The sequence below is a fragment of the Oncorhynchus keta genome, chromosome 11 (genome assembly GCF_023373465.1).
Source record: "Oncorhynchus keta strain PuntledgeMale-10-30-2019 chromosome 11, Oket_V2, whole genome shotgun sequence".
Taxonomy (NCBI): Eukaryota; Metazoa; Chordata; class Actinopteri; order Salmoniformes; family Salmonidae; genus Oncorhynchus; species Oncorhynchus keta.
In genome coordinates, this window is record NC_068431.1 from 40,881,578 (window position 1) to 40,909,019 (window position 27,442).

At 41.5% G+C, this 27,442-nt stretch overlaps 1 protein-coding gene across 1 annotated transcript in view; it reads left to right on the forward strand.

Annotated features, from left to right (window-relative positions):
- Nucleotides 1-27,442, forward strand: part of LOC118373920 (ectodysplasin-A-like) — a 65,009-nt gene that overhangs the window by 22,819 nt on the left and 14,748 nt on the right. Inside the window, exon 2 of the mRNA XM_035760221.2 lies at nt 15,517-15,625. Within this exon, the coding sequence (XP_035616114.1) occupies nt 15,517-15,625 (109 nt within the window). The remainder of the gene's footprint in view (nt 1-15,516; nt 15,626-27,442) is intronic.

Here is a 27,442-nt window from a genome sequence, read left to right on the forward strand (position 1 = left end):
GGAGTTGTGATTCAGTGAATTAATCTGTCTGTAAACAATTGTTGAAAAATTACTTGTGTCATGCACAAAGTAGATGTCCTAACTGACTTGCCAAAGCTATAGTTTGTTAACAAGAAATTTGTCGGAGTGGTTGAAAAACGAGTTTTAACGACTTCAAATGTATTTAGGGCAGCAACCTCTAAGGTGCAGGGTTGAGTAACCGGGTGGTAGACGGCTAGTAACATCATTGTTCACATATATCTCCGGTGTCACCTGGATTTTCTCTCTGCAGAGTTACAGAACCATGAGTCATCATTAATGCCTGCTGCGTGGAAACGTTGCGTGCTTTGCTTAACTTGGCAGGCTGCGTGAACAGGAATCTGCATACTATTAGAAATGGCTGGAGTCAGTGTATGATCTGGATGAAGGAGGAAAGGAGAACCATGTCCAAACCTCTTCTGTGGTTCTTCTTTCAATGTCTCTGTGTTAGTCTGACCAGACTCATGTCTAAGGAATCACAATAATGATGCGATGCAAGCTCCTGACAGTATGTGTGATTAAAGTAGTCTGGGGAATGCCCTTTAAGATACGTGGCCATATATTTTTACCATTGCTTTATCACTGATGTCTTATGGATAGTCTGACTTGTTGGGCCTATGCTGCACATGGTGAATCAATTGAATTGTATAGTACATTTCACTTGATTTAAGAATGTTCAATATGTAGCGCCCAATACCCAACACACGGTGTTGTTTTCAGTTTGTGCAATACTGTATAACAGGGGAACAGTACTCTCTACTCATGTAGGCAGTAGACTCCACGTGAGCATCCTGTCTACACTATTGTTCTTTATATGTCTTGTGGCATTCCTACTGATAGCTAGAGAGGTGATGAATACTGAAGTCTGTTGACTCCTAAGTACAAAGGCTCTAATATGCTGTATGTGGGACTTTCTCATTGTGCTTAAACTGTTCAATTTCCAGAGGCCTGTAACATGAGTGTAATTCTGACTTCATAGTGAGACAATCAGGAAGGCTTGTCTGGGCTGTACCATGACCGTTTCTGACATCTCAGTGGATCTGGTTGGTTGCCTGTGGTGCTGAAATGACATAATGACTCACAAAAGCAGAAGATGTTGCATTGGTTTGTGTCCTGGAATTAATATAAAGAGTGTCACTCTCCTCAACCACAGTCACTTACTTATTGATGGGCTTACTCACCCATTCTCCATGGAAGTGACAAACTTCCTGAGAACACTCCACACCGGGGAATCCTTTTTGAGGCACTGTACTGTAGCTACTGCCAGCATGGTTACGATGATTGAGTTTCTGAGTACAAATGCATCTCAGTGCAACCCCTGATGCACCTCCCTTCATGGCTCACTCCCCCTACTCCACCCTACACATAACTCATGATGCTCAGACATTTGTACACACCTTTCCAAAGTTATGGGTTAAAATTAAGTTTGAATAAGTTGAGATCTTTAATAGTGCCCATCCACAGTGTTTCTTGACTGAGTCAATACACCACTCTGTGTCTGTGCCAAATGCTATACAGTTTGCCAATAGGGCTTCCACGCATATTGGTTGTAGTATAACTGTTAGCTAATAACTAATAGTTACTAGACATGTCAAGTGATTTAAGTTCATTCCCTTTGAAATGTGATGTTTCATAGTCATATTGTCAATGTTTTATGAAATATTTGAAATTACCTGAGCAATAGTGTGCCAGAAATGATTTCCTATGATTGGCAGTTGGCTAACATGAGAGCACTTGGACAAGGGTGAATGCTGTTAACACTCAAACATTTGGCCTTACGTGGACCCAGTGCCCAGTTCAAACATGGGCCTCTGAGAATGGTGTCTGTAGACTGGTTCATGTAAGGCAGTGGGCTTCAAGACATGTTTCATTCCCCTTCTTTACAACAGTCGTTAACATCTCCATGATCTCTACATATACAATAGATTCTGTGCAGTATAAACAATAGCAGTTGTGTTTATTATTTGAATCATTCATGGGGAAGGTCATGAAATGTTCCACATATTCATTGCGGGTGTTTTTATGGGCTGTTCACAACATAATGACTAACTGCATTTTTCATGATATAAAAACACTACTCATGAAGACACACTTGGGTTTGTATGACAAGTGAAAATAAATATGAAGGCAGAGGAAGCTACTGTGAAACATGCCCACACATACAGGGTAATCACTCTACCTCTCAGTCCCAGTGTTCCAAGCAATGCTAAACATACTGGCCAAAGAAACATCTTTGTAATAAATGAACATGTTTTCCATTCATTTAACTCAAACTACCAACCATACAGTAGGCCTTCTACCTCTCCAAAAGCTTCTTATCAGAATCATCTTGTGGTGTCTAAACATTTGACCAAACACCAGCGTTGCTGAAAACGAGATCCTTCTTGATCCTATGCCAGCAATAACAAACAAGCAACCTTGCATACATATATTGTAATTTTTGAAAAATCTAGATGTCTTCAGTTTCCATGTATTATGAATGAGTAGAGCTGCTATCCAACATGTATCTGATAACTGAAATCTGTGGACCTGCATGGCACGCATAACAGATACAATATGAATCAATAGAGCAGTATCCCCGGGCTCTAGTGTTCCTCCCATGGCTCCTCTTCCCCAAAATCATTCCCAAAAGTGATAGCACTACCCGCTGTGCCAAAAATGCTTGACGTGTCACTGCAGGACTGAATTTAGGACGATTTTGGAATCAATCATGTGTTTTATTCCCATATGTACATATTTTTCCACTCCAATGTCACATAATCATTCAGTCTGACCCCTCATCAAAGTTTCATGCTGTTTAGACAGAGGGGGAATACATTTTTCACACTGCACACACCAACATAAAGAGCAGAACAGTGCTAGCATTCGTCAAGAATAATACTCTGGGTGGTCTGTTTGCAGCAGTGAAGAGGAATAAGTCAAATCTCTCGTGTTTTTCTACCCACCGGTCCCCTCAGGGGTTGGCGTGTCTGAGTGGGCTGTGGGCTCCCTTTTGGGCTTGGCCCCTGAGCAGAGCACGTATCTGACAGAGGAGCCTTTAAATCAAGCCCCAGACACAAGTGCATGACCCACTCTAGGGACAACACACAGTGGACATGCTGACTTGACCTCAGGCTCCAGATGTGGACTTGTTGTAACCTTATGATCCAGGAATCATTCAATGTCTTTCAATCAATGCAACATTTTCTCTCAGCTCATGTCAAAATGTGTAGAATTGTAGGAATGGGCTGTTTTCCCCCAAAAATCCCTTGCGTGGAGGACCCGCGAAACTGCGGTACACCACTGCTTTCAACCCTGATTCGTGCAGGGAAGAATATCAGACTAATTAAAGTTGTTATAAAAAAGATGTATGCTGAAATTATGTATGCATGCTTGCTTGCCAATGTTGGCACAGCAGGTCTGCATTTGTTTGATACTCTACGTGTTGCCAAACACAAAATCGAGGTTATAGCAGGCAGTGACTCATTGGAAACATGCCTACTCAGCTTGTCCCAGTATCAGGCATCATATGCAAACAAGTGCTAAACAAAGTATGGTAAACACCCCTTGTTATGCGAAGAGACCTTCCTGGTCTCTTGACTGTTTGGAGTTCAGTTGAGTACATCATTCCAGTCCCAGTTCCAGCTGCACTACTAGAAACAGGGTCAAAGGTCTGTAAAAAAAAAAAAGTATGGTCCGCAGATCTCATTTGTTCTGAACAACCCTTTAACTGGAACAGAATATGGAAAAATATGACCATGGCATCCTGTAATCGGAACCATCAACTTATACTGTACATTGTAAGTTTGTTCAGACTGTATTCAGTCATGGAGAAAGCGCCCAATTGTCATAAAAGTAAAGATACCTTAATAGAAAATGACTCAAGTAAAAGTGAACGTCACCCAGTAAAATCCTACTTGAGTAAAAGTCTAGAAGTATCTGGTTTTAAATACTCTTTTCAAATTCCTTATATTAAGCAAACCAGACAGCACCATTGTCTAGCTTTTTATTTATTTATGATAGCCAGGGGCACACTCCAACACTCGGACATACTTTTCATATGCAGCATGTGTTTAGTGAGTCCACCAGATCAGATGCAGTAGGGATGACCAGGGATGTTCTCTTGATAAGTGTGTGAATTAGACAATTTTCTGTCCTGCTAAGCATTCAAAATGTAACGAGTACTTTTGGGAGTCAGGGAAAATGTATGGAGTAAAAAGTACATAATATTATTTAGGAATGTAGTGAAGTAGCCTCCCGAGTGGCGCGGTGGCCTAAGGCACTGCATCGCAGTGTTAGCTGTGCCTCTAGAGTTTCTTGCAGAGTCCAGGCTCTGTTGCAGCCAGCCGTGACTGGGAAACCCATGGGGTGGCGCACATTTGGACAGTGTCGTCCAGGTTAGGGGAGGTTTTGGCCAGCAGGGATGTCCTTGTCCCATCGCGCACTAGCGACTCCTGTGGCGGGCCGACACAGTCGCCAGGTGTGCGGTGTTTCCTCCGACACATTGGTGTGGCTGGCTTCCGGGTTAAGTGGGCATTGTGTGAAGAAGCAGTGTGGCTTGGTTGGGTTGTGTTTCGGAGGACGCACTGCTCTCGACCTTCGCCTCTCCCGAGCCCGTACGAGAGTTGCAGCGATGAGTGAAAACTGTAACTACCAATTGGATACCACAATATTGGGGATAAAAAGGGGTTAAAAAAGGAACGTAATGAAGTAAAAGTTGTGAAAAATAGTACAGATATCCCCAAAAAACGACTTAAGAAGTACTTCCAAGTACTTTACATCGCTAACTGTATTTAACACAAGGAAACATTTTACAAGGAAATTGGCCCCAACTCCCAACTGTTCACTGTGTCCCCTAAATCAGGTAGGCACATTCCTTCATATGATGTAGGAGTGCGTTGCAGTTAAATGCTTCTGGGGCAAAGTTACACATTTCATGAATGTAAATTGTCAATGCTTTGCATCTCTTATGTTACTTAACGATAATAGCTCCTTGAATCTCTCAATCAATCAGAGTTGATTACTGCTGGCAGGAAGCACTGCCGCAAAAAAAAAGATGCTGGCTCTTAGATGACAATCACCTCACTCTCTCCCGATTCACCAGTAGATACAGTTACTATTAGAAGTTATAACATTAGAATGATCGACAGTGAGAATGAATGGTGCTAGTCAAGGAACAATTGAGACCTGGACAAATATACTTGACTCTGTAAAGAATCATCTCAGCTAAAGGCCAACACACAAATAAACAATCCATAAAGGCCAAAAGATACAGTACATATATACACACAGTTGAAGTCGGATGTTTACATACACATTAGCCAACTACATTTAAACTCAGTTTTTCACAATTCCTGACATTTAATCCAAGTAAATATTCCCTGTTTTGGGTCAGTTAGGATCACCACTTTATTTTAAGAATGTGAAATGTCAGAATAATAGTAGAGAGAATGATTTATTTCAGCTTTTATTTATTTCATCACATTTTCAGTGGGTCAGAAGTTTACAAACACTCAATTAGTATTTGGTAGCATTGCCTTTAAATTGTTTAACTTAGGTCAAATGTTTCGGGTAGCCTTCCACAAGCTTCCCACAATAAGTTGGGTGAATTTTGGCCCATTCCTCCTGACAGAGCTGGTCTAACTGAGTCAGGTTTGTAGGCCTCCTTACTCGCACACGGGTGTTCAGTTCTGCCCGCAAATGTTCTATGGGTTTGAGGTCAGGGCTTTGTGATGGCCACTCCAATACCTTGACTTTGTTGTCCTTAGCCATTTTGCCACAACTTCGGAAGTGTACTTGGGGTCATTGGCCATTTGGAAGACCCATTTGCGACTAAGCTTTAACTTCCTGACTGATGTCTTGAGATGTAGCTTCAATATATCCACATAATTTTCCTCCCTCATGATGCCATCTATTCTGTGAAGTGCACCAGTCCCTCCTGCCGCAAAGCACCCCCACAACATGATGCTGCCACCGCCGTGCTTCACGGTTGGGATGATGTTCTTTGGCTTGCAAGCCTCCCCCTTTTTCCTCCAAACATAACGATGGTCATTATGGCCAAACAGTTCTATTTTTGTTTCATCAGACCAGAGGACATTTCTCCAAAAAGTACGATCTTTGTCCCCATGTGCAGTTGCAAACCGTAGTCTGGCTTTTTATGGCTGTTTTGGAGCAGTGGCTTCTTCCTTGCTGAGTAGCCTTTCAAGTTATGTCGATATAGGACTCGTTTTACTGTGGATATCGATAATTTTGTACCTGTTACCACCAGCATCTTCACAAGGTCCGTTTGCTGTTCTGAGATTGATTTGCGCTTTTTGCACTAAAGTACGTTCATCTCTAGGAGACAGAACGTGTCTCCTTCCTGAGCGGTATGACGGCTGCTTAGTCCCATGGTGTTCACACTTGCGTGCTATTGTCTGTAAGGATGAATGCGGTATCTTCAGGCGTTTGGAAATTGCTCCCAAGGATGAACCAGACTTGTGGAGGTCTACTATTTTTTTGGCTGATTTATTTAGATTTTCCAATGATGTCAAGTAAAGAGGCACTGCGTTTGAAGGTAGGCCTTGAAATACATCCACAGGTACACCTCCAATTGACTCAAATGATGTCAATTAGCATATCAGATGCTTCTAAAGCCATGACTTCATTTTCTGGAATTTTCCAAGCTGTTTAAAGGCACAGTCAACTTAGTGTATGTAAACTTCTGACCCACTGTAATTGTGATACTATGAATTATAAGTGAAATAATATATCTGTAAACAATTGTTGGAAACATGACTTGTGTCATGCACAAAGTAGATGTCCTAACCGACTTGCCAAAACTATAGTTTGTTAACAAAAAATGTGTGGAGTAGTTGAAAAACGAGTTTTAATGACTCCAACCTAAGTGTATGTAAACTTCCCACTTCAACTGTATATATATACAGTGGGGAGAACAAGTATTTGATACACTGCCGATTTTGCAGGTTTTCCTACTTACAAAGCATGTAGAGGTCTGTAATTTTTATCATAGGTACACTTCAACTGTGAAAGACAGAAACAAAAATCCAGAAAATCACATTGTATGATTTTTAAGTAATTCATTTGCATTTTATTGCATGACATAAGTATTTGATACATCAGAAAAGCAGAACTTAATATTTGGTACAGAAACATTTGTTTGCAATTACAGAGATCATACGTTTCCTGTAAGTCTTGACCAGGTTTGCACACACTGCAGCAGGGATTTTGGCCCACACATACAGACCTTCTCCAGATCCTTCAGGTTTCGGGGCTGTCGCTGGGCAATATGGACTTTCAGCTCCCTCCAAAGATTTTCTATTGGGTTCAGGTCTGGAGACTGGCTAAGCCACTCCAGGACCTTGAGATGCTTCTTACGGAGCCACTCCTTAGTTGCCCTGGCTGTGTGTTTCGGGTCGTTGTCATGCTGGAAGACCCAGCCACGACCTATCTTCAATGCTCTTAATGAGGGAAGGAGGTTGTTGGCCAAGATCTCACTATACATGGCCCCATCCATCCTCCCCTCAATACGGTGCAGTCGTCCTGTCCCCTTTGCAGAAAAGCATCCCCAAAGAATGATGTTTCCACCTCCAGGCTTCACGGTTGGGGTGGTGTTCTTGGGGTTGTACTCATCCTTCTTCTTCCTCCAAACACGGCGAGTGGAGTTTAGACCAAACAGCTCTATTTTTGTCTCATCAGACCACATGACCTTCTCCCATTCCTCCTCTGGATCATCCAGATGGTCATTGGCAAACTTCAGACGGGCCTGGACATGCGCTGGCTTGAGCAGGGGGACCTTGCGTGCGCTGCAGGATTTTAATCCATGACGGCGTAATGTGTTACTAATGGTTTTCTTTGAGACTGTGGTCCCAGCTCTCTTCAGGTCATTGACCAGGTTCTGCCGTGTAGTTCTGGGCTGATCCCTAACATTCCTCATGATCATTCATCCCCCACGAGGTGAGATCTTGCATGGAGCCCCAGACCGAGGGTGATTGACCGTCATCTTGAACTTCTTCCATTTTCTAATAATTGTGCCAACAGTTGTTGCCTTCTCACCAAGCTGCTTGCCTATTGTCCTGTAGCCCATCCCAGCAGGTCTACAATTTTATCCCTGATGTCCTTACACAGCTCTCTGGTCTTGGCCATTGTGGAGAGGTTGGAGTCTGTTTGATTGAGTGTGTGGACAGGTGTCTTTTATACAGGTAACGAGTTCAAACAGGTGCAGTTAATACAGGTAATGAGTGGAGAACAAGGGGGCTCCTTAAAGAAAAATTAACAGGTCTGTGAGAGACAGAATTCTTACTGGTTGGTAGGGATCAAAAATGTATGTCATGCAATAAAATGCAAATTAATTACTTAAAAATCATTGATTTTCTGGATTTTTGTTTTAGATTCTGTCTCTCACAGTTGAAGTGTACCTATGATAAAAAAAAGTACTTGTTCTCCCCACTTTATATGTATATACCCATTTTAATCTTTTGAACTTTCTCTGCTTTCAGGCCCACGGGAAGGGGTGGTATGGGGAGGGTTTTCTCTGGTCGCCGGGTGGGGGGGTCTGGGGGGTGACTGACGAGCAACCTTATTTGATGGGGGGGGGGGTTGATAGAGACATGTTGGCTGGGTGGGGTTGGGGGAATGTGATAGGATGTTCGGGGTGGAGGCCCACTTTTTTTCTGTTTAAACTGAATGTATTATTACTTAAACCACTGTATGTATTTCTTACTGTTATTTTTATTTTGAGTGGCAGCCTATGGGTACATTTTTTCTAAGAGAGGTATGTACTCTGATCTCCCCTATTACAGCACAATGAATGAGATGGCAATGTCCGCTATCAGTATAAAAGGTGCAATTTAAAACGCACCTGGAAACGCCACCTGCATAGAAATGCTCCATGTCTCACGGCAGACTCATGTTGCATAGTCTAGACAATGCGTCTCTCCAGCCTTTCAGGGAACCGGCGCATTAGGTTAGCATTTGGCAGGTCAGCATCTATTCTGGTGGTGGTGATACTTCCCACACCACCCCAGACCACACTGGGTTATTCTAATATTGGATGTTTCTCTCTCTCTCTCTGATTTACTTTGAGCCTCTTTACACTTACTAAACTTTGCGTAAAAATACATATACAAACTTGTGTACTTGCTACGTCTCGACCTCTACCTCTGGAGGTAGAACACGATGCTAGCCCGACAGTTGCCCCCTTGAAGCAGGGCTGTGTAAACAGAATTGTCTTGTTGAGCCAACACTCCTACTGAATAAATGGTAATAGCAGAGCAATGTTTTTGAAACAGATTAAATGTATAGACATTTTCCTCATATTTGAGACTTGTTTTATTGTTTTTACCTGAAACTGCAGTAACAGCCTGCTACATTCTGAAATTGTCGCACTGAGCCACGTTAAACTACGGAAGCCCATCATACAAATAGGATATGTTTTTTTTTCATTTGTAACATTGTGTGGTGTTTTCCTGGGTCCCAGAGTTTTTCCTGTTCTGATAGTAGGCTAACCTATCCAACTCCGGACCCTAGTTGTAGCGTATTACATAGTAATACATCACTGTAAAAAAAAACACACAAAAAAAACGGTTCTATATGGGCCAGATTATTTTTCTAATCAGGACATATGTTGTTGTTTTTTACTACTGGAAAAACTCCTGGCCCTAGGGAGAATGAAAACATTAAAACCCTTTACACAGACAAAGAGACAACAATTGCTATTGGACAATAAAACTAACAAGGCTGAGCTTGCTGTATGCAGAGTTGCATCTTGTAGGCCTTTGAATCTGTATATAAAAATATACTCATAGAGTATGTCATCACTATTGTGTTGATTGATTAATTCCAGTCAATAATTCTGGATTAAAAAGGTCTAGGTAGCCAAGCCACCCGAAGTGTGAATATAAACCACATTTTATCACATTCACATTTTCTCAGAACATAAATGGACCTATTTTAGGCTATAAATACATAGCTTAGGCTATAAAAACATGACGTTACGTTTCCCCCAGCCGGGCCCAGATGGGATCAGAGCGCATAGGCTTCTCTAGGCTACCTGCAGCTGTGGTTGTTATCAGTAGGTTACAGTTAATCAGACTGAAGCACAGGCTAATTGTTCATGTTGACAAATATTTTGGGGTGGTGGGTATGGGCTTCTATATCAAACAGCTCTTCGCAACCTGCAGTGAATTAACTTATACCCACATTTCCAGCCACAATATGCTTATACCACATGTAATGATTTGCATGATATTGGTGAAAATTAAGTCTGGTTTGTTATAATGTATATGGAAAAGTCTGGTTTGTTCTACTGTAATATTCGTATGAGGCGGTTAATCGGCTAAAGTTACATGATGAAGACATGCTGTTAGCAACTCTGTGCTTTGTCTTGAAGTTAAAATGTAACGAGTGTAACCTACAGACGAGAGAATAAACCCTTTAAATGTCTGCACATGCTTGTGAATTGTTGCATTATTCAAGTGTAATGTTATTGTATTATTCAATAGTGCAATATGTTTTGGTCATTGTTTAATAGTTTGTGCTAACTGGCTAGCAGCTACTGTGCTATTTACAGTCAATTTGAACTGCGGACCAAGAATGTGGGGTTGCAAGCCACAACAAAAAGTAAGGCAAGGATGTAATGTGAATTGAAAGGTAGAATTCTCTTTTGCCATCCCGCTCCACAGACACTCCTTCATATCTAGGGATATAGGGATGCCTCTGTTCCTCTGTTGCTTAACACAGTCTCTCCCCCACACCTCATTCTGTAGGCCTATGATCTTATTTTGCACCTGTCTAATGAATCATTACCTCCAAGCTGCAGTTGTTCCCTCATTTGATCCTTTTCCAACTACTTGTGTGCACACTTCACATACTACAGGGGAGCATCAAAGTAGAAGCTTATATTGGCTTATGTACTATAAAATAGATTGTATTGTAAAAGGATTTGAAACAGGACAGTAGATTGTGTGTCACTGAGAACAGTTTGTTTTACCTATTCTTCTGAGTTTCTCCTGGGGGGGGGTGGGGGATTTCATAATAGAACTCTAAGTACATATTTGTAATATTCGTGCCTTGGCAATCACGTTTCATTTTCACATGTCTTTATCCAACCCGAATATGACAACTGCTGTAGAATATAATGAACACAGTTTACCTAACAGCAGATTGTTGATTTTACCCATCCCACTGAAAGACAATATCTGCTCAGAGAGCCTGTACTCCTGTCAAATGTTGAGACCTTAATTCTTAAACCAGTAAGTGTGCAACTCAATACGTTTAAGGACCGCTGCTTGTGTGATCGTTTTAAGACCTCAAATTACTTTTCATTAATAATCTTGTCCAACAACATTGTGTTTTTCTCGCTACTGGCTGTGTTTGCTGATATCTTGTTTCAGAAGTGCATATATGTTTGATTGATATGAAGATAAAGGCCAGTGAATGGGAGGATGTAGTGATCAACTGTTGGGGGAATCATATAACATTACATCATAGTTCCTGTCATCCCATACTTACCATTTAGCTTGGACTGAGGATATCCTCTGTAATCATTGGATGGAAGCCACTTGTTAGATTGACATTTGGCTGGAATTCTAGTTGTGCAAGGACAATTAATGACTCAAACTCACCTACATCATCTGTAATGGGTGTTGTAAGGCACACATTTACATTTCATTTTTATAAAATGTTATGATGTACAGTGGGGCAAAAAAGTATTTAGTCAGCCATCAATTTTGCAAGTTCTCCCACTTAAAAAGATGAGAGAGGCCTGTAATTTTCATCATAGGTACACTTCAACTATGACAGACAAAATGAGAAAAAAACATCCAGAAAATCACATTGTAGGATTTTTTATGAATTTATTTGCAAATTATGGTGGAAAATAAGTATTTGGTCACCTACAAACAAGCAAGATTTCTGGCTCTCACAGACCTGTAACTTCTTCATTAAGAGGCTCCTCTGTCCTCCACTCGTTACCTGTATTAATGACACCTGTTTGAACTTGTTGTCAGTATAAAAGACACCTGTCCACAACCTCAAACAGTCACACTCCAAACTCCACTATGACCAAGACCAAAAAGCTGTCAAAGGACACCAGAAACAAAATTGTAGACCTGCACCAGGCTGGGAAGACTGAATCTGCAATAGGTAAGCAGCTTGGTTTGAAGAAATCAACTGTGGGAGAAATTAGGAAATGGAATACATACAAGACCACTGATAATCTCCCTCGATCTGGGGCTCCACGCAAGATCTCACCCCGTGGGGTCAAAATGATCACAAGAACAGTGAGCAAAAATCCCAGAACCACACGGGGGGGACCTAGTGAATGACCTGCAGAGAGCTGGGACCAAAGTAACAAAGCCTACCATCAGTAACACACTACGCCGCCAGGGACTCAAATCCTGCAGTGCCAGACGTGTCCCCCTGCTTAAGCCAGTACATGTCCAGGCCCGTCTGAAGTTTGCTAGAGAGCATTTGGATGATCCAGAAGAAGATTGGGAGAATGTCATATGGTCAGATGAAACCAAAATATAACTTTTTGTTAAAAACTCAACTCGTCGTGTTTGGAGGACAAAGAATTGAGTTGCATCCAAAGAGCACCATACCTACTGTGAAGCATGGGGGTGGAAACATCATGTTTTGGGGCTGTTTTTCTGCAAAGGGACCAGGACGACTGATCCGTGTAAAGGAAAGAATGAATGGGGTCATGTATCGTGAGATTTTGAGTGAAAACCTCCTTCCATCAGCAAGGGCATTGAAGATGAAACATGGCTGGGTCTTTCAGCATGACAATGATCCCAAACACACCGCCCGGGCAATGAAGGAGTGGCTTCGTAAGAAGCATTTCAAGGTCCTGGAGTGGCCTAGCCAGTCTCCAGATCTCAACCCCATTGAAAATCTTTGGAGGGACTTGAAAGTCCGTGTTGCCCAGCAACAGCCCCAAAACATCACTGCTCTAGAGGAGATCTGCATGGAGGAATGGGCCAAAATACCAGCAACAGTGTGTGAAAACCTTGTGAAGACTTACAGAAAACGTTTGACCTCTGTCATTGCCAACAAAGGGTATATAACAAAGTATTGAGATTAACTTTTGTTATTGACCAAATACTTATTTTCCAACATAATTTGCAAATAAATTAATTTAAAATCCTACACTGTGATTTTCTGGATTTTTTTTTTCTTCTCATTTTGACTGTCATAGTTGAAGTGTACCTATGATGAAAATTACAGGCCTCTCTCATCTTTTTAAGTGAGAGAACTTGCACAATTGGTGGCTGACTAAATACTTTTTTGCCCCACTGTATATACACTGAGTGTACATGACATAGACTGACCAGGTGAATCCAGGTGGAAGCTATGATCCCTTATTGATGTCACCTGTTAAATCCAATTCAATCAGTGTATATGAAGGGGAGGAGTCAATTGAAATAAGGATGTTAAGCCTTGAGACATGGATTGTGTATGGGTACAATTCAGAGGGTGAATGGACAAGACAAAATATTTAAGTGCCTTTGAACGGGGTATGGTAATAGGTGCCAGGCGTACTGCTTTGTGTGTGTCAAGAACTACAACGCTGCTGGGTTTTTAACGCTCAGCAGTTTCCTGTTTGTATCAAGAATGGTCCACCACCCAAAGGACATCCAGCCAACTTGACACAACTGTGGGAAGCATTGGAGTCAACATGAGCCAGCATCCCTGTGGAATGCTTGAGACACCTTGTCGAGTCTATGCCTCAACGAATTTAGGCTGTTTTGAGGGCAAAATATTAGGACGGTGTTCTTAATGGTTTATACACTCAGTGTTGAATTTTTATCATAAAGGTGGGCAGCAGCATATGGAAAAGTACTTGGTGAGAGTCATGTTGACACAAAGCTGAGGTTCAGAGGTCTTGTCTCAGGCTCTACAGACTGTAATGAGTGCCTGTCAGGTTAGCTGAAGTTTTGGCCATCCTCTCCCTTTACGGGCTGGCTGGGATATCAAAGGCCCCGCTGATAAACAAAATAAACTCCCAGCACTGCTTTCACCCTTTATTGTCCTGCCCGGTTTTAATGTCGGCCAGGTGCAGAGTTAAGCACAAACTCCAGCATTTTTTAAGTCGGCATGCAACGAGCAGAGCATCCATAGAAGCCTGCCTGTTGTTGGTATCACTCAGCTACAGAACATCCTCTGTACCTGCTAAATAAAGCCATTGTTATTCAATTTTATTTGGAGTACATACTGTATGTTAAAGGAATGTAGTCCATTGGTTACTGTTCTCATGTAATATTCCTGTCCTTAAAGCCAATGCTTTAAGAGTAATGAACAGTCTCTAATGTAGGTTGAAAGTACCCTGATATCAGTGCAGTATCCATATAGAGCTGAACTCTATAAATGTTGACACGCGTGTACCAGCACATGAGACTCACCTCTGGAGAGTATAATGATAGCTGGTGGAAGTGGACAATCACCCCAAAGGAATGCAGAGGGGCCATAAAATGAAACCATTGGCTGGGAGTGATGTGAGGTAATTCTTATTGTTCACGTTTGGCAAGCGCTAGTCTCTCTGGCCAATTTTCACAACATTTAACAGGTACGGTATTGCCTTTATCAGCATTACTCTTTTATGTAGAACTTTTTAAACAGTAGTTTGAAGACACTTTTATGGAAGACTGAACTAGTGAAAAGTGAACTATAGTGCCCTCTAATATTTTGTAGGCAGAACTCCCCTATAACTGTTTGCCCAGGCATTATCTCAGCGGGCTAACACATTCTTGTGGCACGCAGATGACCCATGTTCAAACCCAGTCAAAAGTAATGTTTCTTTGCCTGTCATTAAGGTTATTGGTGGACTTTTGGAATTAATGTCTACTGCTTTCTATTGTCATAAAATGTGCTATTTTCAATGAGTAATCAATACCACACTATCAAGTAGGAGCCATGGAAACAAGCGGTCTGCTCTACTATCCATCAAATAGAGACTCTGCCTGGGTTTGGTTTTCTGCATCTTGTACCATTCACATAAGCCTGATGCCTTCCATCATTGGAATCATGTTTTCACATTGTTTCCCCTGGAGTTGGGCATGCGACTGAAATGTTAACCTTTCTCCCTCTCCCCTATTCCCTATCCCCACTTCTTAGTGTCTGTAGAGAGGTACTCTGCTGATCGCGTTGCAGTTTGGTCTAATTTATGTTCCACAGGTGCAGGTCTCATAAATACTCAAAGTGAACAAAACCAAGTCATTCCATTCTATGTCAACAAAAGCCAAAATACAGACACAAATCTAATCCACCCAGCAGGGTTCCAGTCTGGATTTGAAATATTAGTTGAAAAAACATCAAGTTTGTCTCCTTTTCCATACATTGCCCCTGATTTCAATAAATGTTATGAGATAATATGAACACACTTCGTATATCTTATGCAAGCTCTCATGACTGGCTCGTTAAGAGGTCCTACAGAGGCTTGAAATTATGAAGAGACCATTGCAAACTACAGTTCTATTTCAATTTTACAGCACTTTTTTTGTATCCCTCACTGACCAACAGATTAGATTGCCTCTGGGGAACAGTGAGGAAAACTCTCACCTCACAGAAGACAGAGAAAATGCCGTCCATCGCACCAAAAGGAGCCAGCAGAATAAGCGACTTGATTCAGGTATGGATTCTTTTTCAGAGCAATGATTTCATTACATTCAGAGGATGCCTTCAACTTTAATGTTCTAATTCATTTGATGGCTGGACGGATGGGTATACATCAAAGGTTTTCCTCCAGGGAAAAGACTCATGTAATCAAGATAGCAGGGACAGAGCAGGCCTGAACCCTGTATGCTGCAAGGTTCATGGTCGGGTGGTATTTCTTGTAACGCCAGCGATGTTTAGTTCTGTTTACAGAGGCTGGATCTGTGCACTTTGGGAGGGAGATGTTGTTCCCCACTTTTATGCTGTTGGTATGAAACCAGACCTTAAGTAATTATTTTTTGCGGCCATTCTCCTTGTTTCTTGGTTTGACAGGGGTGAGCACTGGGGTTTTTCATGTGCTGTTCAATTCAAAGCCTGAGATGCATTGCATGTGTACATTTACAATGCAGTAATTAGTTTGGGCACTCTGTCATTAGAGAGGGTTTTTAGTCTCTCTTCTCCCTCTCTCTCTCTCACTCCCTCGCTCACTCTCTCATTCCATTGTGGGCTACTGCTGCTTAGATATCAGTTGAAGTGAGTCTACATACCTCAGCTTCACACACATTAAGGTTGGAAAGATCCTGCCAGGATCAGGTTTGGCTAGTGAGGCTATGTTCCTTTCCTCTGATTACCTCCAGTAAGGCAAGGCTGAGGAGATGATTGACATGTGTTTTGAAAGCCGCCCATTTCTGCTCTGAGGATTTATTTACATGTAAATGTGGTGCAGTTCCAATGTTGTGTTTTCAGTGGAGAGATACTATAGGGAAGAAATGGTGCTGTGATCCCAGATGGAGAGCTGCTCTTTAGGCTTAATGCTGAAGATCTCCCCTTATGGACATTAATGATGTCAGTCACTAAGCACATTTAGGGAATAGGATATTAGGGGCTCTATTTTAACAAACTTAACGCAATGGTTAATCTAATCGCTGGCAGTAGCGCAATAGTTCTGGAGGTATGTCAGAAATATTTTTTGCTATTTTCATAGCTGGGGCAGCAGTTAGGTAGCCTAGCGGTTAAGAGCGTCGGGCCTGTAACTGAAAGGTAACTGGTTTCAATCCCTGAGCTGACTATTTGTAAAATCTGTTGATGTGCCCTTGAGCAAGTTGTTCTGGATAAGAGCGTCTGCTAAATGTACATGTATGATTTAGGATGTGCAGTATATTTATAATTCAAGGCACATTTAAACACCTTTTATAGATAGGCTACTTTGCAAGGCCAGGATAAAAAAACCAATGCATTGCTGTTGAACCAGCCATAGTAGCCTAGGGTAGCCTATAGAGGGCTTGATAGAAAAAGGAAAACAAGCAATCTTGTTTTTTAAAACAACAATAATATTTCTAAACAGGATGGGGTCAGAAGCATGATATCATAAATCGCTTCTCTCATTCCATTGCATTGTGTTCACACGTCCCAGCTAGCATATCGGAGAACCATATGTTTCTTAGAGCTTGGTGAGAGCGTGGTTGTCCTATCGTTATTTTGCATAAAACCTTCCCACAATGTTCTGTGATTGTTGCAGGAGAGTTGCATGGCTTTGGAACATTCTCAGCACATTTAAACAACTTGACAACATAATTGTAATTTTCTTGGTATTACTTTAACAGAATGTTTTGTAAAAGTACAAACGTGGTACATTTAATTACATTGTCGGTAATGTTCTAGGAACGTTCTCTGAAGGCGTCAGCATGCTTCAGTTCGGCGAAGTCGGCTAGCCGAATAAACAAGTGTGCTCGCATACTCGCTTGAAAAGCAAGAAAAAAGCGGCAAATGTACAGTTTGTCCATTTTGAGACATTGTAGCCAATATACACTTCCTGAAAATAATCTAAGATAACCCAAGAAATCTATCATTCATTTTGATGGTTTTGCCGAAGAGGTCTTAGTTGCACAATTGTACATCTAACTATTGAAATGTAATTGTAAAAATGTGCATGAAAATTAGTCATCTCTCATTGAATGACAACAATGACTTTATTGAAGAATCCCTACTGTTGACCAATGACCGACGAAGGGGCGTAGACTTCGGCAACAAACTTCGGCTTGCCTCCAGAAAGAAAATGTTGTGTGCCCGAACAGCCGAAAAACACTCACCGAACTCTTCTGAACTGTTTCGGCTGGGAAGCATGTGGACGCCTTAACTGGTTTGACATTGGGAATGTTCTGAAATAAGTCAGAGAATGTTAAGAACCAACGTTTCCCTGTGGGAATTTCAATACTTCTGCATAATGTTATTTAGAAACGTATACATAACGTTCTCAGCATCAACAAAACTCTATCTCTATCTTGTTAAGTGTGTTCAGGTGTGTTGGCCACACCGACTAATTGGCCACACCTGATCTTAATGAGTGGATGTTTCCTTTGAAAGGGGGTCTGTTTGAATAGACTAAAATGAACAGCTTTATATGAGTTTATAAAACATGGCTCCATCCTGGTGGTGCAGTGGACTAATCCCATGGACAGACCACAGAAGATCATAGGTTGATAGCGTCAGTGAGATAGAGTGCCATATTTAAAATTTAAAAAATGATATGTTTGCTTGATTAATGCCTAAGCAAATTAATTTATATCTGTGCTTGGAGTTCTAAGCAGTTAAACTACGTTAGAAGTGTTATTAAAGTCTTATTGAAACTTTTAAGGAAGCTATTCAAAAACCTCATAATAACCTACAATTTCCATTCTCAGAACATGAATAAAACCTCCCAGGAAAGCTTTCAGGGAACCATAGTAAAACATTCTCAGAACCTCCCTGCAGCCTAAAAAGAATGTTCCCAGAACAGACAAAATGTTCACTTCCATTCTCAAAACGTTTTACCGGTCAGGACACATATGGCTTTGTTCCCAGAACCAATGGGAAACCAAAAACATATGTTCCCACAACTTCAAAGCAACCAAATGTGCTAGCTGGGGTAGGCATATATGTCTTTACCATAACATTTGCACGTCTATACATAATACTAGGCTCCTGTCAATTGTATCATTGCCTATGTGCAAGGCAGATCCTCAAAAACAATCTGCCGTTGATATGGCATGATAGGAGGCCTGAATAGTTTGGAGGAGTGCATCATTTGTAATCGGACGAGGTCAGCTCTTTCAAAATGTGTTTCCACGTCATTTTTATGGAATGACGTTCAACCATCGTGGAATAGACATTGAATTGACATCTGCCCAGTGGGCAACTTGAACAACATAAATTAAGTATGTCAATTGTGAATAATGAAAACATATGAGGGCAAAAGCTTAATATTTCAAAGCACTCTCAGTAGACCATTTTAAACCCCTTTATTTATAGGCTACTTAGCTAATGGCCAGGATATAAAGATGCACCTATGCTTTGCTGCTAAACCAGCATTGATTAAGGGGAGGGTAGGCTATGCTTGGTTTTAAATCAAATTAAACGAAATGGGGAAAACCAAAAGTTGTTTATGTTTATAAATACGAGATTCACTGGCACAAAAGGCATATCTCTCTTTCCACTCTCAAAATCCATGCCATTATCAGCTGCGTTACCGTTAACAGCTGCATTTGGTGGGTTTTAAAACTTTCCATTAGCGCTGCATGAAATTGTCACTTTTTTGCTTATTTTTAAGGACACACCTGTAATATTGCCACCCCTCCCACCTCAGCGCAAGCGACCTGATGTTAGGCAGGTAAATTGCCAATCCTAGCAGTTTGAAAATGCCAGTGCGCCAGTTTTTACATGGGGAAATTGCAAACTAATGTGCGTTTGACACTTGAGCCATAGGAATTAGAAAGTAGTATGTTAGATTGGTGCCAGGAAAGATTTCCACTGGTGACAAAGATACATGCAAGCACAATGGTGCTGCATGCCAGAGAGGCGTTGGCAGAGCCCAGAAATGCCAGGGTCTTTGGCTGCTTCAAGAATGCTTGCCTGGCCTTGAACTACACGCATTCCCAAGATCAGCGTGAAGAAGTGAAACCCCTATAAAAATTCAAGGAAAACGAAATGAAGAAAGTACTGTATGGAGGGAAAGGCCTCTCCAAAAGAGCCCCCCAAAAGATGTGGGAAGGATAGGCATTATGGAGGGTTAGGTCAACCGCAAATGTATATTTTCACTGGACTGAAATGACACCAGACTATCCATGTATGATCACACGGCTCAGGCTTAGGGCACTTTCACCTACATCAAAACCAGACGAGATGCTCGTGCGGTGAGCAAACCTTCTGTGACACCTGATCTGTTTTGGTCTCTATCACCTTTGGTTTAAGAGACAAAGCAGGAAGAAGGGAGGGAACCCAACCCCTCCTGTGTTTTCTTCATGTGGAGCTTAAGCAATGTATTGAGGGTGGCATTGATCTTTACAAGCACAGAATGTTTGTGATTCTTCACCTGCACAAAGAGTGCGGGGTCACCGCTGTAACAGGTAGAAATGGGATCGCTGGGATACATGCACCTACACAGATGGCTGCTGCTGTCCTCATTATCATCACCTACATGTGTCACTGAATTTAATCACAGAGCTGTATTCGCACCACAAAGCCCATCTGTCTTTACTTCACAGTCAAATGTCATCAAGGTTAACATCATTTTTTTATTCCAAGGTGTTTATTCATTCTTTCTGGAGTGCACAGTTTGTGGTTGCATTGGAAATGGATTGTGAGAGTGAGTCATATGAAAGCCTGGAGTCCTTGTATGCTCTGTGTACCATAATGTAAACTAAAACACTGTCAGAATAACATATGTAGACATTCCGTTAGTCTTCAGAATATGTCAGTTTCATGCACTGGATATGCCTCCTCTCTGTCTCACTGCAAAGTGGAGTTGTCAGTTTTATAGGGGATATCTTTAAACACAGACAGATCTGAGGGCCGAGACTGCAGTGTTACTAAATCAGAGGCCTATTACGTCAAATAATTGTCTGTTTTGTACACCTCTAATATAACTGCCAACTTGGTTTGGTCCTCTGCACATACAGTATTTCATGTGTGGAGAATATATTGTACTTTTCCTTCAGAAAGTATTCATACCCCTTGACTTATTCCACATTTTGTTGTCTTACACCCTGAATTCAAATGGATTCAATAGATGTTTTTTTCTCACCCATCTACACGCAATACCCAATAATGACAAAGTGAAAACCTGTTGTTAGAAATTTTTGCAAATGTATTGAAAATTAAATACAGAAATATCTCATTTACATAAGTATTCACACCCCTGAGTCAATACATGTTAGAAGCACCTTTGGCAGCGATTACAGCCCTGACTCTTTCTGGGTAAGTCTCTTAAGAGCTTTCCACACCTGGATTGTGCAACATTTGTCCATAATCTCTTTCTAAATTATTCAAGCTCTATAAAATTGGTCTTTGATCATTGCTAGACAACCATTTTCAGGTTTTGCCATAGATTTTCAAACCAATGTAAGTCATAAACTGTAACTCAGTCACTCAGGAACATTCTTCTTGGTAAGCAACTCCAGTGTTGATTTGATCATGTGTTTTAGGTTATTGTCCTGCTGAAAGGTGAATCCATCTCCCAGTGTCTGGTGGAAAGTAGACTGGAACAGGTTTTCCTCTAGGATTTTGCCGGTCTTAGCTCCATTCCGTTTCTTTTTTAATGTGTTGTATTGGATTTGCCCCAAACATAACACTTTGTATTCCAAACGTAAAGTTAATTTTTTTGCCATTTTTTGCAGTTTTACTTGAATGTCTTATTGCAAACAGAATGCATGTTTTGTAATATTTGTATTCTGTACAGGCTTTCTTCTTTTCACTCTGTCTATTAGGTTAGTATTGTGGAGTAACTCCAATGTTGTTGATCCATCCTAATTTTTCTCCTATCACAGCCATTAAACTATTTTTAAAGTCACCATTGGCCTTATGGTAAAATCCCTGAGCTATTTCCTTCTTCTCCAGTAACTGAGTTAGGAAGGACATCTGAATCTTTGAAGTGACTGGGTGTATTGATACACCATCCAAAGTGTAATTAATAACTTCACTATGCTCAAAGGGATATTCAATGTATTTATTTTACCCATCTACTGTGCCTTTCTTTTCTTTGGTCTTTGTGGTTGAATCTGTGTTTGAAATTCACTGCTTGACTGAGGGACCTTACATATACAGTGGGGAGAACAAGTATTTGATACACTGCCGATGTTGCAGGTTTTCCTACTTACAAAGCATGTATAGGTCTGTAATTTTTATCATAGGTACACTACAACTGTGAGAGACGGAATCTGAAACAAAAATCCAGAAAATCACATAGTATGATTTTTAAGTCATTAATTTTCATTTTATTGCATGACATAAGCATTTGATCAACTACCAACCAGTAAGAATTCCGGCTCTCACAGACCTGTTAGTTTTTCTTTAAGAATCCTTCCTGTTCTCCACTCATTACCTGTATTAACTGCACCTGTTTGAACTCGTTACCTGTATAAAAGACACCTGTCCACACACTCAATCAAACAGACTCCAACCTCTCCACAATGGCCAAGACCAGAGAGCTGTGTAAGGAGATCAGGGATACAATTGTAGATCTGCACAAGGCTGGGATGGGCTACAGGACAATAGGCAAGCAGCTTGGTGAGAAGGCAACAACTGTTGGCGCAATTATTAGAAAATGGAAGAAGTTCAAGATGACGGTCAATCACCCTCTGTCTGGGGCTCCATGCAAGATCTCACCTCATGGGGCATCACTGATCATGAGGAAGGTGAGGGATCAGCCCAGAACTACACGGCAGAACCTGGTCAATGACCTGAAGAGAGCTGAGACCACAGTCTCAAAGAAAACCATTAGTAACACACTACGCCGTCATGGATTAAAATCCTGCAGCGCACGCAAGGTCCCCCTGCTCAAGCCAGCGCATGTCCAGGCTCGTCTGAAGTTTGCCACAATGCCCATCTGGATGATCCAGAGGAGGAATGGGAGAAGGTCATGTGGTCTGATGAGACAAAAATAGAGCTTTTTGGTCGAAACTCCACTCGCCGTGTTTGGAGGAAGAAGAAGGGTGAGTACAACCCCAAGAACAACATCCCAACCTTGAAGCATGGAGGTGGAAACATCATTATTTGGGGATGCTTTTCTTCAAAGGGGACAGGATGACTGCACCGTATTGAGGGGAGGATGGATGGGGCCATGTATCGCGAGATCTTGGCCAACAACCTCCTTCCCTCAGTAAGAGCATTGAAGATGGGTTGTGGCTGGGTCTTCCAGCATGACAATGACCCGAAACACACAGCCAGGGAAACTAAGGAGTGGCTCCGTAAGAAACATCTCAAGGTCCTGGAGTGGCCTAGCCAGTCTCCAGACCTGAACCCAATAGAAAATCTTTGGAGGGAGCTGAATGACCGTATTGCCCAGCGACAGCCCCGAAACCTGAAGGATCTGGAGAAGGTATGTATGGAGGAGTGAGCCAAAATCCCTGCTGCAGTGTGTGCAAACCTGGTCAAGAACTACTGGAAACGTATGATCTCTGTAATTGCAAACAAACGTTTCTGTACCAAATATTAAGTTCTGCTTTTCTGATGTATCAAATACTAATGTCATGCAATAAAATGCTAAATAATTACTTAAAAATCATACAATGTGATTTCCTGGATTTTTGTTTTAGATTCCGTCTCTCACAGTTGAAGTGTACCTATGATTAAGAATTACAGACCTCTCCGTGCTTTGTAAGTAGGAAAACCTGCAAAATCGGCAGTGTATCAAATTCTTGTTCTCCCCACTGTAACTCTATGTGTGGGGTACAGAGATGTGTGGGGTACAGGTAGTCATTCAAAAATCATGTTCAACACTATTATTGCACACAAAGTGAGTCATCATAACAAAGGGGTTGAATACCTGTTGACTCAAGACATTTCAGCTTTTCATTTTGTATGAATTCTATTAATCAAAAATCATAATTCCACTTTAACATTATGGGGTATTACCTGTAGGCCAGTGACAAAACATCTCAACGCAACAAATCCATTTAAAATTCAGGCTGTAACACAACAAAATGTGGAAAAAGTCAAGGGGTGTGAATACTTTCTGAAGGCACTGTACCTCACAAATCCACCAAGGTCAATTACTTGCCTGAGGCAGGCTGAAAATACAATAAAGGAGCTTAATGTAATTTTCGGTCTCCCAGTGTAATTTGAAACACTGCTGTGTAATGGCCCGCAACCGATCAGGCCTCCTACTGTGAGACCTGTCCAAATTGCAATAATGAAGCTGCTGGCTAACTTCACTCTTTTTAAATAAAATTAGCCAGAGAGATGACAGATTGACCAATTGGCTCATCTCCTTGTTCTCCCCATCCCCTCTCTGCTTGTATTAGGTTCTCCTGGGGCACCCATGTACTCAGACAGCATTACATGACAAGGCCTTTGACAGGACTGGGAGCACCAACTCACTACATTAGATAATGCTGTTTTTCCCCTTCGCATGGAGCAGGGGAGAGCAAAGCTAATTTTAAAATGTGACCATTGGCTGACTCATTGTCTTCAATAAGAGCCATTTACAGTTCAATTTGATTTCAACTTAATATCCATTACATTTCTTGGACATTACTTTAATGGATCAAGTAGCCCCGGTCAAAAGGTCTTTCCAAATTAGGCAACAAGACAGACGATGTTATCGAACAAGCTGAGTATAGATTTATTAATTAATAGCTATAATAAGAATTTGGGGGGTGCTTATAGTTGTATGTAATAGAATTTCGTTTTTGTTTTGCATATCCCAACTCCCCCTGAGACATCTGCTGGGAGTGAAGTCACAATTGTACAGCATCCCTGGAGCAATTAGGATTAAGGGCTATGCTTAAGGCTACATTGATTTATTTTTTTTATTTTTTTTACCTTGTCCAGTATTTGAACTAGCAACCTTGTGGTTACTGGCCCAACACTCGAACTTTGAGGCTACCTGGATATGTGATTTTAGTTCTACATTATAAACATATTCAATTAAGACTGAGCTTTAAAGCAAAGATCTACAATCTCAGGCCTAAGGAATGAATGTTAACAATTTCCCCCACCTGCTCTCTGACAGGTCTGTCCTTCTTTCATTTTGATTAAAATGAAGAAAGACCATGTATTACAACCCCATGCCATGAATCACAGTCTGAGCTCGGAGGATAGAGCTGCACTGTGCAGGATCCATGCAGTATGAGATTACACAAAGCAGATCCTATTCCATTTGGACAACTGGTGAGGGCTTCTTGGCAGTCAGAGCGAATTCTGTGCAATGCCAAGGTTGACTTTGTGCCTTTTAATTAGAATTTTTGGTGGAAAGACGTGTTGCAATGTGTACAGTTTGTACTTACAGAAGAAACAGAAAGCTAAAATATTTTCCCAACATTGGGCTATTTTAGAGTAGTAGCTATGTTGAGCAAGCATGAATACTCCCAACCCTGAATATTTGACATGTTGAGTGTTTTCACACAGTGACTCCCTTTATGTTCTCTTTTTGATCCATTTGATCACCATAATATCTGGTTTCTGTTCTCTTGCTGCTATATTTCAATTCACTAATGACACAGATGAATTGAGTGTATCCCAATGTGTTTGTTTGGCATATCCCAGCTAGCACATTTGCTTCCTTGAAAGTTGTGGAAACATACGTTTTTGATTGCCCATTAGTTCTGGGAATGAAGCCATGAGTTTCCTGACCGGTAAAACTGAACGTTTTTTAAACGTTCTGAGAACAGATGTGAAAATTTTGCCTGTTCTGGGAACATTCATTTTTAGTTTGCAGGGAGGTTCTGAGAACATTTTACTATGGTTCCCTGAATGTTTTCCTGAGAGGTTGTATTAATGTTCTGAGAAGGTAAGGTAATTAAAAAACATTCTGAGAACATGCTTCAATAAGACTGCTAGCTTAGGTTAACTGTTTTGAACTCCCAAGCACATGGAATCATCCACAGATGATGCAATCTCTATTGCACTCCACACTGCCCTTTCCCACCTGGACAAAAGGAACACCTACTTGAGAATGCTATTCATTGACTAGAGCTCAGCGTTCAACACCATAGCGCCCTCAAAGCTCATCAATAAACTAAGGACCCTGGGACTAAACACCTCCCTCTGCAACTGGATCCTGGACTTCCTGACGGTCCTCTCCCAGGTGGTAAGGGAGGGGTAACAACACATCCGCCACGCTGATCCTCAACACAGGGGCCCCTCAGGGGTGCGTGCTCAGTCCCCTCCTGTACTCCCTGTTCACTCATGACTGCACGGTAAGGCATGACTCCAACACCATCATTAAGTTTGCCGATGACACAACAGTGGTAGGCCTGATCACCGACAACGACAAGACAGCCTATAGGGATAAGGTCAGGGACCAGGCCGTGTGGTGCCAGGACAACTATCTCTCCCTCAATGTGCTCAAGACAAAGGAGGTGATTGTGGACTAAAGGAAAAAGAGGACTGAGCATGCCCCCATTCTCATCGATGGGGCTGCAGTGGAGCAGGTTGAGAGCTTCAAGTTCCTTGGTGTACACATCACCAACAAACTAACATGGTCCAAGCACAACAAGACAGTCGTGAAGAGGGCAATACAAAACCTATTCCCTCTCAGGAGACTGAAAAGATTTGGCATGGGTCCTCAGATCCTCAAAAGGTTCTACAGCTGCACCATCGAGAGCATCCTGACTGGTTGCATCCTGACTGGTTGCATCACTGCCTGGTATGGCAACTTCTCGGCCTCTGACCGCAAGGCACTACAGAGGGCAGTGCGAACAGCCCAGTACATCACACGATTTTCCTGCCATCCAGGACCTCTATATCCTCTATATGAGGCGGTGTCAGAAGAAGGCTCTAAAAATTGTCAAAGGCTCCAGCCACCCTAGCCATAGACTGTTCTCTCTGCTACCGCACGGCAAGCGGTACCGGAACACCAAGTCTAGGTCCAAGAGGCTTCTAAACAGCTTCTACCCCCAAGCCATAAGACTCCTAAACACCTAATTAAATGGCTACCCAGACTATTTGCATTGCCCCCCTTCCTCTCTTTTACACCGCTGCTACTCTCTGTTGATATCATCTATGCATAGTCACTTCAATAACTACATACATGTACATATTACCTCAACTTACCGGTGCCCCCCCGCACATTGACTCTGTACCGGTACCCCCCTGTATATAGTCTTGCTATTGTTATTTTACTGCTGCTCTTTAATTACTTGTTACTTTTATTTCTTGTACTTATCTGTATTTTTTAAAGCTGCATTATTAATTAGGGGCTCGCAAGTAAGCATTTCCCTATAAGGTCTACCTACATCTGTTGTATTCGGCGCACGAGACTAATACAATTTGATTTTAAATGTATTTGCTTAGGCACTAATCATGCAAACACATTTCCTTTTTTATTGTGGAATAGCATCTGTGAGATTCAAACCTATGATTTTCTGTTCTGTAGCCATGGAATTACTCTACTGTGCCACCAGGATGGAGCTAGCATGCCATGTTTTTTTTTTAACTCAGACAAAGCTGTTAATTTTTGTCTATTCAAAATGACAACATTTCAAAGGAAACAAACACTAATTAAGATCAGGTGTGGCCAATTAGTGGGCATGTTCAACACACCAGAACACACTTAACAAGATAGAGGATAGAGTTTTGTTGATGCTGAGAACAGAATGTATATGTTTTTAAGTAACATTTTTAGAATGTTCTTTGTACGTTACTAAAGTTTTCTTGGGTTTTTTATGGAAATTTGTCTTAATGTTTGGGGACATTTTAAATAGAACCATGAGTAAACATCTTGGAAACATTATGCTGAAGTTTTATTTTTGCTTAACCTTTATTTAACCGAAGTACTGAAATTCCGACGGAAGAACATTGTTTCTTAATGTTTTCCTGA